General features: G+C 41.6%; 1 protein-coding gene across 5 annotated transcripts in view; it reads right to left on the bottom strand.

Annotated features, from left to right (window-relative positions):
• Positions 1-17,497, bottom strand: part of LOC311048057 (FYVE, RhoGEF and PH domain-containing protein 4-like) — a 130,457-nt gene that overhangs the window by 38,825 nt on the left and 74,135 nt on the right. Inside the window, exon 1 of one of the 5 annotated variants that reach the window (XM_084061071.1) lies at positions 11,576-11,799. The exons of the other annotated variants lie outside the window; for them this stretch is intronic. Coding sequence (XP_083917197.1) covers positions 11,576-11,588 — 13 coding nt within the window. The 5' untranslated portion in view covers positions 11,589-11,799. Of the gene's footprint in view, positions 1-11,575; positions 11,800-17,497 lie in introns of those variants that run through there. 5 annotated transcript variants of the gene reach the window in all.

Genomic DNA, 17,497 nt, shown 5'->3' on the forward strand with positions numbered 1-17,497 from the left:
CTATTTTTGCTATTCATTGTACGAGAAGTATATAGGGCATAAGGGCACATCATGTCTAAAACACGTACGTGTGTGGCGGTCTCAGATTTTGTCAGATGTAAGAGGGGGGGGGGGGGGGGATGTTAATGGGAACCACTGGCCTGATGCATTATCAACATAAAAAGTGATTTATCTGACAGCTAATCGTACACACAGTGATTGACAGCTCATCATGCACACAGTGATTGACAGCTCATCATACACACAGTGATTGACAGCTCACCATAAACAGTGATTGACAGCTCACCATAAACAGTGATTGACAGCTCAATCATGAGCCGAATGTCACATATAAAAATATAAACAGTCAAAGTCAGCCAATAATAAACACTTAAACTCTAGGTAATGTCAGGCTTCAGCCAACCAGCTGACTGCAGTACTGAGGGATTAAATAGCGCGCGCGCACGCACGCGCACCCACCCACCCACCCACCCACCCACCCACACACACACACACACACACACACACACACACACACACACACACACACACACACACACACACACACACACACACACACACACACACACACACACACACACACACACACACACACACACACACACACACACAACATTACGGTCATTTAGCAGACGCTTACAAGCGACTTACGATAAGTGCATTCAACATAGGTAGTCAAGAAAACTACTAATCACCAGAAGTATTAAGTGCATTCTCTTCTAAAACAAGCTACTAAGAGTATACCTAGCGCTAAGGTAAAAGTGCAATATATCAGCTTCCTACTTTCTTAAACAGATGAGACCAAATCAAATGAGCAATCTAAAACCAATAAGTGTATCAAAATAAACAAGATCCAATAAAACAAGAGCTCGTATAAATAATTGACAACAGGTAGGCAAGGCTAAGTGGAAGGGTTAGGATAGTGTTTCCTGAAGAGGTGGGTTTTCAGCCTGCGGCGAAAGATGGGCAGTGACTCTGCTGTCCTGACGTCAGTGGGGAGTTCATGCCACCACTGTGGGGCCAGAACAGAAAAAAAGCTGTGACCGCGTAGATCGGCCAGAAGGACCACTGAGCGACGGGGAAACCAGTCGCCCCCGAGGCGGCAGACCGAAGTGGTCGGGCAGGGGGTGTAAGCCTCGACCATTAGTCCGGAGGTAAGAAGGAGCTGTTCCTTTCACTGCCCTATAGGCTAGCACCAGGGTTTTAAACTGGATGCGAGCCGCTACGCCGTAGCGGCTACGGGGAGCCAGTGTAGAGAACGGAGAAGGGGAGTCGTGCAACCTGTTCGATAAGAAAATCCTATACTTACACTACACCAGATGAGTTAGCAAGGCACTTGATTGGGTTATAGCCTGCTTAACTGCTCAACAGCTTTAAGCCTACTGCTTCAAACACAAATACTATAATACAAACTAACAACGGCCTACTGCTTAAAGCACTAATATACTTTAGCACTCAAAGTACAACTAATAGCAACCTGTTAGATAAGAAAATCCTATACTTACACTACACCAGATGAGTTCAGTAGCTCAGGTCTCACTCTCTACAGATTTGAAAGCACGCACACCCACACACACACACACGCACACGCACACGCACACGCACACGCACACGCACACGCACACGCACACACACGCTCGCGTAGGTAAACCCTTCGTGCGGTGCCATCTTTCCAGAAGGCCAGAGCAGTGGGTGGTCTCACTCTATAAACACAGAGGCTGTCTATTGGTCCATTAGTCTCCATTTAAAACGTTCCCACGGCGACAGCAGGACACTTTAACGAGTCACACTGAGGCATCACATACACTGTACACTACAGTATGTATATATATATCGTTGCTGACGGACAGAAACCTCTTATCTCCATATTCTTAACTTTTTTTCCGTAAATTAACGCCCTACTCGATCATACTACAGCGTCACACAAAGGCATCAAAAGTAGCAGATCTACAAGCTCGTAACGCGGCGCGAAGCGTCGCATTACGAGCTTGTAGATCTGCTACTTTAGTACTTTTGCCACATTTGAATCCTGAAAAGTAACAGTTTTTGGACATACAGTATGAGTTTTCCACCCGACAGAGACGATATACTACTGTAGATACTGTGCTGTACTGTACTGTACTTTACAGCAATCATTGTTTGTGTCCATTCTCTATGCTCCAGAGAGAAGCCAGTCATACAGTGGAGACAGCAGTGACTACGTTATACTCTATCATCAGAGTCAATTGTTTTCCAGTGTGTCCGCTCTTTAAAAGTGTGTCAGATACATCTGTCTGCCCTCTGCTTGGCCCCCCGGTGATGGAACATGGTAAAGAGATGTTCTGTTCCGTCTAACTTGTATGATCTCCACTATTTTGAAAATGGCGAAAAGAATGATCCGTCTTTTCCACGTTCACGGGAACTGTAGAGATATAGGTTACTGTATATATACACCGCTGGTCCTCTGAAGGCAAAACTCATAATAAATGACCGCAATCATGCATGATGCTCGCAGTGTTCCTATTTATAGTTGTATTTATTTGCACTGATACATGATGCACGCAGTCTTCCCATTTATAGCTTTATTTATTTCACATGGAAGAGTGGTTTTCCATCCCAGCGGCATGAATCTTGATCGCTTTCATTTCAAAAAATAGATTGTGCTCTATCCAAAGGACCGATCTGTCCTTTTACATTTATGGAACATACTGTATTTATAGCCAGGTTTCCATTAGCCGGTGTATTCTGGCCATTGGCCATCTAGAATCTTAATTGGCCGTTTCAAATATAAATATTGCTGGCCTGGCCTGGCTGTTTAAAAGCCTAATCATTACTATAATAATGATTAGGCTATTAATTGAAGTAACACAACATTAAAATACGTAGATTTATAACCACTACAATACTATTTAAAGTTGTCAGTGTGTGGTTTCCCGAGAGCAGTCTGCTGCCTACTACTGTCCTCCTGTGCCTCGCAACAAACAAAGACCAGCACGCACGCGCGCGCGCACACACACACACACACACACACACACACACACACACACACACACACACACACACAGACACACACACACACACACACACACACACACACACACACACACACACACACACACACACACACACACACACACACACACACACACACACACGTTTGTATTCCTATACTTGTGAGGACATCAACACTTTGGGACAGCCATGTTATGAATGCCATTTAAAAAAAAATGCCATTTTTAAACGTAAGCCTAAAGCCGAAAAACAGCAGATCTACAAGCCCACAACGCGTCGCGCTGCGACGCGTTGTGAGCTTATAGATCAGCTATTTTTCGGCACATGACACTGGCGCGCAACTAAGTATAAATCATGTTTAACTCTAATTCCAATCCCTGGATTTACAAAGGGTGCAACAAACATGGAACAGGGAGCAATAAATGATGTGAACATTGATCTCATACACAGTAGCAGGATTACAATGAAGGATAGAAACAAGCTGTCATCTCCAGATACTGATACTGCAGCTCAAATGTGTTCAACGCGTCACAAAATGTTGCATTTGTTGCAATGATGAGCGAGTTGCTACAATCTGTAAAAGCTCCCCGAACTGATGCGGATATCTCTGCTGTCCGGCAGGAACCAGCTAACTCCAAAATGTTCATTCTTCAGGAAATGAAAAAAAAAAAAGCGGAGTTAGGAGGTTTTGTTCATCATTGATAAGGAGGTCAAAAGGAGGTCAAAAGGGGGTGGAGCCTGGAGTCCAGCCTCCAGCTAACTCCGGTGGAGTTAGCTGGTTTAGCAGAGAATTTGAGGATCCAATGGAGTTAGCTGGTTTTGTCAGAAGCGCTTTTTTAATGCTTTTAATTGGTTCAATATTTTTTTTACCAACACACAGACGTAAAGGGCGTTCAATGGCCCTGTTTTATGAAAAGAAATGCGAACGCGTCAAAATGGAATTAGCTGGTTTCTGCTGGACAGCAACAAAATACAAGCGACTGGTGGTGGAGCAAACTGATGCAGGCAAGTGACTTCCTAGGCATCATGACAGTAACAGAAAAAAGCTAGTTATGTAAGCAATGGTTGAATGAGATGGAAACACAGAAGCATTCTCACTCAGCCTAGGTGGTTTATACTATAATGATCTACAAGCTTACACCACATGACATGGTGTAAGCTTGTCCATCTATTGATAGCTGGTAGATATATCACTCGTCCGTTGTGACTACTTTCTGTTCTTTTTGGCAAGTGACACTCTTGCATGATGGGAGTATAAATGATGCTTTAGCAAATTATGAACAGTTTTTTGAAAAACGTTCTAAAAAATGATATGTGTTTGGCCGTGGACCCCCATCTCAAAATATGTTGTTTCAGGGACCCCCAGAAGAAGTTGTAACAGAGTGAAAAGTGTTTGCTTAAAAAAAGTATACTCAAAGACTTGCAAAAATGTTCACGATTTAAAAAAAAATAGCAGATCTACAAGCTCATAGCGCGGCACTCGGTGCCGCGCTATGAGCTTGTATATCTGCTATTTTTGAATAGCCAAAAGAAATAAAAAAAACGACACAAATGCGTTCCCGGTCTTAATGGGTTAAGTGCTACAGTAACAAGGTGTAGTGTTCAGTTAAATACGTTTTTAAAATAAGTGTTAAATATCTCTATATTGTGATAGTAATCATTGCTATAGAGTATTTGTATAGTAACACCGGTCTCCCTGTCTCTCCAGCTCTATAATAAATAGAAAATGTATTTTCAGGTCAGGATTATACAAATTTGATTCAATCAGGAGAAACGACTCGTACAGGATGCAGGATAAACAAGTTATGACACAAATGAATGAGCAGACAACATCGGAACTGGAACACTATAAAAAAAATTAAAGCTGACAAACGGGCACTCTCTCCTGATTGACTAAAATTGGCAAGGCACTTGAAAATGTATTTTCTGTTTTATTAAAGAGCCGGAGAGACAGGGAGACTCCTGTTACTGAACAAACACTCTATAGCAGTGGTTCTCAACATTTTCAGGCCGTGACCCCCCCCCAAAATAATCATATTTGAACTGGGGACCCCCCACCCAGACAAGCACTTGGAATGTAGGAGTTGAGGCATTACATTTAGTTTGACTAGGTTCCACAGATAGATAGTGAAAATAGCAGATCTACAAGCTCACAACGCCTCTTTGACAATTTGGCCGATGTTTGATCAGTTTTTATAGTATAGTTTGATGATTACTGATGCAGTAAGCTAATGGTATTTTTCTTTTCTTATTTTTTTTTTAGGTATTAAAAAGGTCTTAAAAGTCCTTAAATTGTCACTTCACTGTCATCGGGGTTCCCCCCCCCAAAAGCATGTGGGGGTCCGACCCACAGGTTGAGAACCACTGCTCTATGTAGCAATGATTACTATCAGAATATAGATCTGTAACTTTTTAACAAAAAATTTAATGTTGGCGTCCATGTTGGCTGGCCCAAATACTGCCTATAGCGGAAAGTTAACTTTCGTCGAAAACATAATATTTCATTCTTCTTCTGATGCCCAACACCCTCCTCCTCCTCGAAAGTAAAATAGAAACTCAAATGCACGACTCATGAATGACTGCATTCCTCAGTGAATCACAATAAACCAATGTGTCACAGCATGCACACAGTGTACCCGTTCTATTTATACACAGCAGCCAGCACATGAAAACATATAGTGGATATCAGTGGTGGGAAAAAGTACTCAAATTCTTTACTTAAGTAAAAGTGTCGATACGGCAATGTAGAAGTACTTTGTCAGTACTTGTCACTTTGTCAAGTAAAAGTCCGGAATTCAAAATTTACTTGAGTAAAAGTACAAAAGTTTTGGTATTAAAACGTACTTAAAGTATCAAAAGTAGAAAGAAGGTCCCGTTTCACACGTTTTCAAATGTATAAAATGTCTAGAAATCTTTTGAAAATAGCAGATCTACAAGCTCACAATGCGTCGCATTGCGACGCATTGTGAGCTTGTAGATCTGCTATTTTCAAATGGCCGAAATGTATTCAGGGCTGAAGTGGTTAATGTATGTTTTGTAATAATAATGCAAATCAACAAAGCAACTAGTAACTAAATTATTCAAATTATTGTAGTGGAGTAAAAAAAGTACAATATCTGCCTCTGAGGTGTAGTGGAGTAGAAGTAAAAGTACAGAAAATTGGAAATACTTGAGTAAAAGTACCTCAGAATTGTACAGCACTTGAGTAAATGTACTTAGTGACTTTACACCACTGGTGGATATAACTTGGGTATAAAAATGGCAGGGTGGGGTGGGGGGGGGGCGTAGGTGGGGGGCAGAATAAGTTAACTATACATCCACTATGGCGCGTTCACAACCCCTCCATTTCATCTACCGAACAGTGATCTTTATCTAAAAACCCAATCTAGGAGGGACAAATGCCACAGAATCATACACTCACGTCTCCTATTTTTTGCCCAGGCCTGACCCTAATTAAAGGCTAACGACTGTAAGTGACTGTCTGCCTTCAACTGGTCCCACGCTCCGCGCAGCCCAGGGACTTTCTAAACACGTCCCTTAAATTATGATCAATCTTTAAAACGGGCCCGGCCTCAGGAATTCCTCCTGATTATGTGCCTGGCTTCCTCCCACCACGGCCACATTAAGGACAATAAGGGAAGCATCCATCCAGGAACGACTTCTCCACCTCATAATGTACATTTTTGGCACGAATGTGGAGACTCCACCCACATATCGTGACAACAACAACAACAACAACACACCCCCCACACACACACACACACACACACACACACACGTATTACTGTACTTGAGAGCAGTGGTGTTAAGTAACTAAGTACATTTACTCAAGTACTGTACTTAAGTACAATTTTGAGGTATTTTTTACTTTCCTGGAGTATTTCCAGTTTTCAGTACTTTTACTTCTACTCCACTACATCTCAGAGGCAAATATTGTACTTTTACTCCACTGCAATTATTTGAACATTTTAGTTACAAGTTACTTTGTAGATATAAATTACATTATAAAACATACATTAACCACTTTAGCCCTATTTTATACGTAGGCCATTTGAAAATAGCCGATCTACAAGCTCACAACGCGTCGCACCGCGACCCGTTGTGAGCTTGTAGATCTGCTATTTTCAAACATTTTAGTACTTTTACTTTTGGTACTTTAAGTATATTTATTTTGATACCAATACTTTTGTACTTTTACTCAAGTAATGAATTCCGGACATTTACTTGTAACAGAGGTCTTCTACATTGCAGTATTGATACTTTTACATAAGTAAAACATTTGAGTACTTTTTCCACCACTGCTTGATAGTAAATCAATGTTTTTTGGGGGTCAATTTGAACCTAACCCTAAAGCCGAAAATAGCCTATGTAGAAGCTAATCATTTAAGTAGAGCGGCTATTTTCGGTGCACGACACTGTCGCACAACTAATAAGAAATCTCTCCAACCCCAACCTTCATATTACGTCTAATCATAACCCTGAACCCTACCGCAATCTTTCCCTAATTGAAAGCCTAACTCCCCAAATCTGTTTTGACCACGAAATAACCATTTCTCTTGTGAGGTACCAAGGAAATGGTCCTCATAATGTCTATAACACACACACACACACACACACACACACACACACACACACACACACACACACACACACACACACACACACACACACACACACACACACACACACACACACACACACACACACACACACACACACACACACACACACACACACACACACACACACACGGCTCCATTCATGAGATGAGATTGCAGCAGAGAGGAGAGGTTCACTTTTCCACACAGGCGATACTGGCTCTCTCCTGGGGTTGTTATAAACTGTGTCAAACACCAGCTTCTCTATTGTAAATCACCTCCTGTAGGTATTCAGACCACAGCCAGTCTGTTTGTATGAGAGAGAGAGAGAGAGAGAGAGAGAACTGTTCACAAGCATGGGAACTCTCTCGCTTTCTCTCTATTCAATTCGATTCAATGGAGCTTTGCTGGCATGAGAAAAACGTGTAGGCTATACGTTTACATCGCCAAGGCAAGTGTCAAATACAAAACAATCAAAACTAAACGATGTATGTACAATTAAAAGGGAAAAACAGAGCTGTCACATTGCAACTTAGAAAAAATATATAGCTTACAGTACCATACATTTTTTTATTTCAATTTCTCTCTCTCTCTCTCACCCTCACCCTCTCCCTCTCTCTCTCTCTGGCATCCTGTCATTAAAACTAGCTGGCAGAAAACTGACAGAACTCCATGCAAATTAGCAGCCCATCGCAGCGCTAAATAAAAGCATGTGAACATTAAGTTGTTAGTGGACACAAAGGGCCCCATTCTGGCTCATTTCAGAGCAGTTTGCAGTCTCTTAAAGAGGAAGGAGCCTCTTAGACCTGCTGCTGATGTAAACACATGGAATGAGGAAAAGGCTTCCCTGAGAATCTAGGCCTATATGTTGACGAGTGGTGGAAGGAAGTATACTGTGAGTCGTGAGCTTGTAGATCGGCTATTTTCAAATAGACAAAGTACGGTATGAAAGAGGTCCCTGGGTCCTCCAGGGCTCTATAGCTACTTGGTCTGTACACCAGATCTCACAACGTGCGCTGTGAGCTTGTAGAACGTCTGTTTTCGCCAAATGTTTGTTCGCCCCCCAGAACAGGGACAGGGCATAGTCTGTTAACCAATTAAGACCTGAGGCGATTCTTAAAAATGTTTTCTAAATCCTAAACAGTTTTTTTGAAAGAAATCTAAAAAAAAAAAAAAAAAACGTTTCAAGATTTTTCAAAAATAGCAGATCTCATGAAGCTCATGCATATCTGCTATTTTTGAAAAGCCAAAGAAATCTAAAGTGACACTGATGCGTTCCAGGTCTTAATGGGTTAAAGTACTTAGTGGTATGTCTAAACATGTTTTCTAAATCCTAACAGTATGTTGCTATATCAGTGGTGCTCCAACTTTTCCAAGTCAAGGACCCCCAAAATGATATGTACTGTATTTGGCCCCGCTCTCAAAATATTCTGTTCCAGGGACAGCCAGAAGCACAGATCGGAGTTAAAAATGTTTGCTTTAAAACATTTATATATTCAAAGATTTGCACACATTTTTCAAGATTTTAGCAGAAAAATAGCAGATATACAAGCTCATACAGTAGCCGTGCTATGAGCTTGTATATCTGCTATTTTTGAATAGCCAAAGCAATCTTAAAATGACTTAAAGACGGGGTGCCGTGATTTTCAGTGTTGTTTCCCCCCTAAAACATCATCATCAGGTATTATGGTTATACTAGGAGGAAGATTTTGTTCAAAAAGTGTACAGAAATTGTTAAAATTATGTTTTTATGTGGACACGCCTCCAGTTCATTAAGTATACCTGGTTCTCACCTTAGCACCTCCTCCACCACCTTAGCACTACCCACTTGTCCTAGTCCCTCCTCCTCCTCCTCATGCCCACACCTGTTGTGTTATGATAATGAGGGGGAGGGTATGTTTTTACCATGTCACTAAAGCACTGTTTTTCTATTGGCACGTTTGACCCTCAAGGTTTCAGCCTCCAGGTAGAAACTCAAAATAGTCAGAGAAGACATAAAACACCATAAAAACACCACCAGGGGGCTTAATGAAGTTCTATCAACCTCATAGACACATGAAAAACAGAAAAAGTGCAAAACCATGGCACCACCTCTTTAACATAATCTACCAAGCACAAATGTCCAAACTTTTTTGTTGGATGTTTAAATCACTAGTGAAGCACTGTCCTGCTGTGTCTCGGTGAAGGAGATCTTTGAAGTGGAACTCAACCTCGGTGTCCTTGCTTTTTAGTCTGGGAGGACTTGGCTGCCATGGAAACTGCCTTCTGAAGATGAACATTTATTTTACCGAGGCTGGACGCATCTGCTTCTCTCCTAATAAATCGTCACTGTCAGGCAGAAACCTGGTATCTCCACGTTTTTTTTTATGTTTTTCTTGTAAATGAATGCCGTACTTCCAAGAACGTCGAACAAAAACATAATAAAATAGCCGGTCTACTAGCTCACACGTTGTGAGTTTGCAGATCTGCTATTTTGCCTATGTTAGTGAATTCTTGAAAGTTAAACTCTGGTTGAGTCTAGCTGCGGGTTTTTATAAATATTGAACCAATGAAAAGTTTTAACAAGGGCTTGTGACTAAATAATAACTACATCCTTTGGAACACAGGCTATTTTTTCTAGTTCCTGAAAAGTTAACCGTTTTGGACATACAGGGTCTCTACACGACAGCAACGAAAATGTATTAAAAAGACCTACAGTACACAAGGACGTGGACGAATCCAGAACTCCTTCTGTAAAGGTCATGTACTAAATCTCCAGGACTGCAGAGGAGACTGTTTTGTTGTGAACTCCAATTGTGTACAGTACACATTTAACCCATTTAGACGCATCTGTGTCATTTTTAGATTTGAGCTAAAAAGCATTCTTTTACACTTTGGCTATTCAAAAATAGCAGATCTACAAGCTCATAGCGCGGCACCGAGTGCCGCGCTATGAGCTTGTAGATCTGCTATTTTTTTTTTAATCGTGAAAATGTGTGCAAATCTTTGAATATATATATTATTTTACAGTGAACATTTTTAACTCAAATCTTTGCTTCATGGGGGTCCCTGGAACAAAACATTTTGAGATGGTGGTCGGCGGCCAAATACATATAATTTTGGGGGTCCTTGACATGAAAAGGTGTGAGCACCACTGATATAGAAACATTTGTTTTTCAGAAAACCGTTGGGATTCAGAAGACAATTTTGTAGAATCGGCTTCAGGTCTTAATGGGTTACTAATATAAAGATACCAGCTGTACCCTTTCCTCACTCAGTGAGTATGTCATTGAAAACAGAAGTTTGTTGAATCTACCCATGCTGGAAAACAATATGCATTATCTTTACAATATATTCCAGATTATGATGTATATGAAATAATGCACATCATTAAATGCAAGGGGCAGATACTCTCACACTCAAACCAGTCTCATTCAAAGCGCTTTACTGGAGAGAGAATTCATGAATAGAAGGGATACAATAAAGAAAGAGTAATTACAATAAAAAAGGAATAAAGGAATGAAGGTCAAAGTGCAATTGTAGGTTCATCTACAGTCGCATGGAGGATGGAGACATTATTTGTCAAGCTGACAGCTGTCACGCTGTTTTTCTCTTTATTCCCACAGTACAGTATGTCTCTGTCTTTCTCATTGCACATAAACACACACGCACACGCACACACACACACACACACACACACACACACACACACACACACACACACACACACACACACACACACACACACAGAGGAGGCGGTCCCGGGAAGTGCTTAAAATAGTCTGATCATTTCTAGGCAGACAACTAAAAATGTTTTTAAATTAACTTAACTAAAATTAGATAAAAGTATCCATTTAGTGGTTTATCCATAATTCACTTGTTACAGCATATTAACATCTAATCTGACAGCGGACTTTGGCCTTTAAACAAACGGCCACAATAAAAAAGGTGCATATAAATTATTATGACAAGAGGAAACATGCCATGAATGAGGAAAGAGGCGTTACCTTCGCATTTCATTGTGTCCACTCCACTCCACGCCGCTTTCCAGCCAAGTTAAAGAGGCCTGCACACCCTGCCTTTGGTAGCCTACATTAACCACTACTTCCAAAACAGCAAAACTAGGTAGTCTAAGGTGAAACTATTCACCTCTATCAGTGACGTGCCCAAAAACAGCGACTCCCTTCCAGGTGTAAAGTTGTTAAACGACTTATCTTTCCCTGTATTGTCCCTCGCTGTCTCTCTGAGGCAATGTGTGTGTGTCAATGCTCTGAAACGTGGTGTTGTTGCATAAAAGACAACGGCACACCTGTTTCAAGTGTCCCCACCCTGTCACACACCGGCAGCATACAGTTAAGGGAGTGTCTTCTTGACATAGCTGAAAAGCCTCATTTTCTCGCCTAAAATATTCAAAGCCTGCTGCCTCAAGGCAGAGCACACGCATACTTAATGTCTGAGAGAAAGCTTAATACCCTCTTGCCTCGTTGTAATCCCAAACCGGTTACCATACCAAAGATTCTCTCTGTGTTATTTACTGTAGGGACCACATTTACCACTTTAAACACCTACGTAATGTGTAGTCCCCCCAGGGGTCTATTACTGGGCCTCCTCCTGCTTTCCCTCTACACCAGTGGTTTTCAACCTTATTCATGACAAGGACCCCTGAATTGATATACATTTGGCCGCGGACCCCCATCTGAAAACGTTTTGTGCCAGGGACCCCCAGAAGCAAAGATTTGAGTTATAAATGTTTGCTTTAAAAAAAAATATATTTTATAGATTTGTATTAATGTTCACGAATTTTCAAAAATAGAAGATCTACAAGCTCATAGCGTGGCACTCGGTGCCGCGCTATGAGCTTGTAGATCTGCTATTTTTGATTAGCCAAAGCTAAGTGGTTAAAATGATTGTGACGCTATGTTAACTAATTTCGCTGGGGACCCCCTGGTACTCCCCCCAAGGACCACTGGTGGTCCCTGGAACCACCGGTTGAGAACCACTGCTCTACACTAAATAGATTAGCTGAAAAGAGCGAATCTACAAGCTCACATCTGATACTTTCGATGAGTGTTTGTTGCCAGATGTAAGCGCACGTGGGAACACTGATTAAAGATCTGCATTTTTTAACTTTTGGAAATATTTTACACCTACATAAAAGCATACCCCAAATAAGTGATACCAGGGTGAAAGTGCTTAAAAGGAGAAACAGGAAGAAGTAAAAAATAAAGAAGTCAAAGTTAAACTGAAATAGCAGCATATCTTATCAACATGATTTGACTTTAGTCTTGAGCCCGGTCATGAAGTGCCATTGTCTCAAACCTTGTAGGCAGAAGGAAACACCCTGAACTAAATGTTTATTTCTTCCTAATGTGCAGCGGTAGGTACTGAATTGAAAACTAAAGCCAGCTCTAGAGTGTATATTTATAAAGTATACAAACAGTGTCACACTCCTCAGTGTAAGAGCTGTGAGAACGTGTAACCCCCCTGTCACACACACACACACACACACACACACACACACACACACACACACACACACACACACACACACACACACACACACACACACACACACACACACACACACACACACACACACACACACACACACACACACACACACACACACACACACACACACACACACACACACAGGCTCTGCTTTGGAAAGGAAACCCCAACACAGTGTCCACAGAACTTAAACACTTAAACCCTCTACTGTATATATAGAAAACTGGACCACGAGTTGGCTCTGTACTTGGACAGCTTTTTTTCTGTCTAAACCAAATCTCAACCAAAGCACCAGCGTCAACACTGAGCAGGAGAATCCCAACAAACAGCATGAGAAGAAACACAACAAAACTCACCCAACAGCCTGAGAGAGACACGATCCCAGTGGCACTGAATGTCTGAGCATCCACGTTCTGTGAGTGAGTGTGTGGGTGTGTGTGCATGCGCGCGCGTGCGAGAGAGTTTGTGTGTGTGTGAGAGGGTGTGTGTGTGTGTGTGTGTGCACACGCGTGTGTGTACGTCTCAGAGGAGCACTAGAAATGGGAAGTTTAGTGGTTGCACGAGATCTTCCCAGGCAGGCAATGCATCATGAGTGACTCAGCTCAGTATATGGACCAACAGAGAACAGACTCCTCCTCTCCTCTCCCTCTCTCTCTGTGACTCTATCTCTATCTGTCTCTCTCTTTGTCTCTCTCTCACTCTCTCTCTCTGTGTCCCTCTCTCTCTTTCACGCACGCACGCACGCACGCACTAGGGGTGTGCCGATACACTAATTTCACGAAACGATACGATACGATATTTGGCTCACAACTTCGATACGATTTCGATACGATACGATACGCACTTTTTTTATTATGAAAATATATGGAGGAGAAAAAAAGACAATGCAAACAAATAATTCTGTTTTTGCATTATTCAGACATGCAAACTTGTAGCTTTTCAGCTACAATAGCCGTTTTGAATCCAAATAGTATGACACCTGACCCGAAAAAAAAACATGTTGTCACTCTTTTCACTTCGGGGCCGTTTGCATGCCTGATTATTATGATTGTAAAAAAAAAAAAAAAAAAAAAAAATTCAAAAACGATATTTTTTTTCCCCAAAACGATACATATCGTCGCGAAAACGTATCGCGATATATCGCGGGACGATATATCGGCACACCCCTAGCACGCACGCACGCACGCACGCACGCACGCACGCACGCACGCACGCACACACACACACACACACACACACACACACACACACACACACACACACACACACACACACACACACACCTTTAAAGAAAACTGGAAATAGCTATTTTTATAAATAGCTATTTTTGGCTGATGGTCCCCCCAGAATAAATAAATGAAATAGCAGATCTGCAAGCTCACAAGCTTGTAGATTGTCTTTGAAATGTAGTGGAGTGAAAGTCATAAGTAAGAAATACTCAAGTAAAGTGCAAATACTCAAAAGATGTACCAAAGTACAGTACAAGTAAATCGTCGCTGTCGGGTCCAAAACTGTTACTTTTCAGGATTCAAAAGCAAGAGTATCAAAAGTAGCAGATTCGCGCCACGTTTCAAGCTTGTGGATCTGCTACTTTTGATACTAGTTTTGTGTGACACTGTAGTATGATCAAGTAGGGCGTTAATTTAAGAAAAAACACAAAAGGTTAGAATATGGAGAGGTTTCTACCCGACAGCAACAAAACTTTGTTTCTGTCCACCACTGCTGCATCAAGGTATATAATTTAGTACCAACAGAGGGCTAAGAATCAGTGATGTCATCAAGATATATTTTATTTATAAAGCACTCAAAATAAGTTACAAAGTGCATTACTTGAAACTGAAGAATTAATGAGAAGAAAAAATCAAATCAAATAATAATGATGTACAGTACAGCTCTCCCTTGGTCAGTGACCAAGAATGCGGAACGCTGCTTAAATTACATTAGAGATATGGAATGTAACTGCACATCACTAACATCGTCCTGTATATGCTCCCCCTTGGACAGACACTCCGCAGACACGGCCTCAGTTTTCACCGTTAAGGCAGTACTGTTTTGTACGTGCTTTCTTTTGGTCCAAACTGAGGGCTTCAGTGTTGACAGATTCTGTGAGTGAAACAAGCAACCATCGGACCATGTCTATGAAAACAAGCCCAAAGAAGCGACCGGTTTTACCACTTGAGCCCTACTACTGTACATCAGCTGTTTTCAAAAGGTATCTCGAAAGCAAGCCCAAATAAGCAACTACACTTCAATATACAAGCCCAAACAAAAGCAACCCGCAACTATGAATATTTACAAGCAACTTTACAGGAAAACAAGCCCAAAGTCGCTTATAATAAGCAGACCTGGCAACACTGGCAGGCTACTGCTGTGCCGTCGGCCGACAGTTTGCAATAGTTTGAGCAGAACTTTTTTACTTCCGACTACAACAGGCTGGTCTGTTGTAGTCTGATGTAGTCTGTTGTAGTCTGTTTGGTGGAGAGACACCTTTATGTCGATGATGCACAACTCTACCTCCCCTCCACCCACTCCACCCTCAACTCCTTCCTGACCGACATCAAAACATCGATGCAAACAAACTTCCTAAAACTCAACTGCAATAAATCTGAAATCCTCATCATTGGCCCCAGACTCCCTCACCCGCTCCACTCTTGACTTCTCCCTCAACATTGACGGCTCCATTAAAAAACATCTTTCATCTTCGCAACGTTGTCCGCCTTCGTCCCAGCCTTTCACACTGCTGCTGAGACACTCACCAGAAGCCGATCCAGGGACCACATCACACCAGTCCTCCGTGACCTCCACTGGCTCCCAGTCAAACACAGAACTGACTTCAAAATACTAATCACTACCTATAAGGCCCTCAACAACCAGCACTATCTCTCTGAACTTATCCAACGCCTCGCCCCCCTCCCGCTCCCTCAGGTCGGGTGATGCCAACCTCCTGGACACCCTCAGGACAAATAAGCGAACCTGGGGTGACAGGGCCTTCTCGGTGGCCGCCCCCTCACTGTGGCACTCACTCTGCAGCTCACATCAGAGCTGCCCCCCCCAACCCTCACCACGTTTAAAACCACACTCAAAACCCAACTTTTTAGACTCGCATTCCCTACATAAAATGTTACTAATTCTTCCTAATAAAGTTGTTTTTATCTCGTTTCTGTAAAGCGACTTTGAGTACCTAGTAAAAGCGCAACATAAATCTTATGTATTATTATTATTATTATTATCATAACGTCACATTGGTTCCTGGACCACCAATAAAAAAGGAACATATCGTCACTGTCGGTGGAAACCTTGTATGTCCAAAATGGTTACTTTTCAGGAAATGGAAAAAAGCTCTTGTTATTGCTTTTCATTTGTTTATATAAAATCCACAGACACACTTAACCACTTACACTTAAAGCAAAAACAGCATAAATAGTCGCTATTTTTTCTACTTTTGTCTCTGTCTTTCATCTCTGCATGACAAAGTAGGGCATTAGTTTACCAAAAAAAAAAAGTTGGATATGGAGACACACGGTTTCTGCCTGACAACACAAGCACAATGGAAACGAGCTGTAAGCTTGTTTGCGTCATCCTTTTGATCATGGTGGGTCAGATGTATGTTACATAAATGTTTTATTTCACGATCAATATTATCAATATCATATCAATCAAACATATGGTGCACCCTAAACGCCTATACCCCTCCACTAGCTCCTCACTGACCTCCACACCCGGCCGGGGGGGACAGGCAACATGGGCCTTTAACCACTTTCAACCTGTCATCCCTATTTGGGTGTTTTTTTTTTAACCCATTCAATCCGGGAACGCATCTGTGTCATTTTAGATTTTAGATATAACCATTATTTTATATTTTGGCTATTAAAAAATAGCAGATATACAAGCTTATGGCGCGGCTGTAGATCTGCTATTTTTGGAAAAGTCGTGAAAAAGTGTGGAGATCTTTGAATATATTTATATTTTTAAAGCAAATATTTGTAACTCAAATCCTTGCTTCTAGGGGTCCCTGGAACTAAATATTTTAAGATGGGGGTCCGCAACTTAATATATATATAATTTTGGGGGTCCTTGACATGAAATAGTTTGAGCACCACTTATATAGCAACATAGGTTTTTCAGAAACCTGTTAGGATTTAGAAGACATTTGTAGATGCGTTTCCCGGATTGAATGTGTTAAAACAACCAAAATAGCCAATCTATCGATGCGTTGTGAGCTTGTAGATGGTCTAATGATAGTAGCCTACACAACAGGGCTTAAGTGGTGAACTGAACAGGCTGAACACACATGCAGGCAACAGAGGGGAAGACAATATGAAGAAGATGAGGAAGGAAGCGGGTACAAGCTGGGGAGAGAGTGTGAAAGAACGAGAGCGAGAGAGAAGTGAGACTAATCATTGTGTATATTCCTGCAC

Source organism: Gymnoscopelus microlampas (genome assembly GCF_963454915.1).
Source record: "Gymnoscopelus microlampas genome assembly, chromosome: 6".
In the NCBI taxonomy this organism is placed as follows: Eukaryota; Metazoa; Chordata; class Actinopteri; order Myctophiformes; family Myctophidae; genus Gymnoscopelus; species Gymnoscopelus microlampas.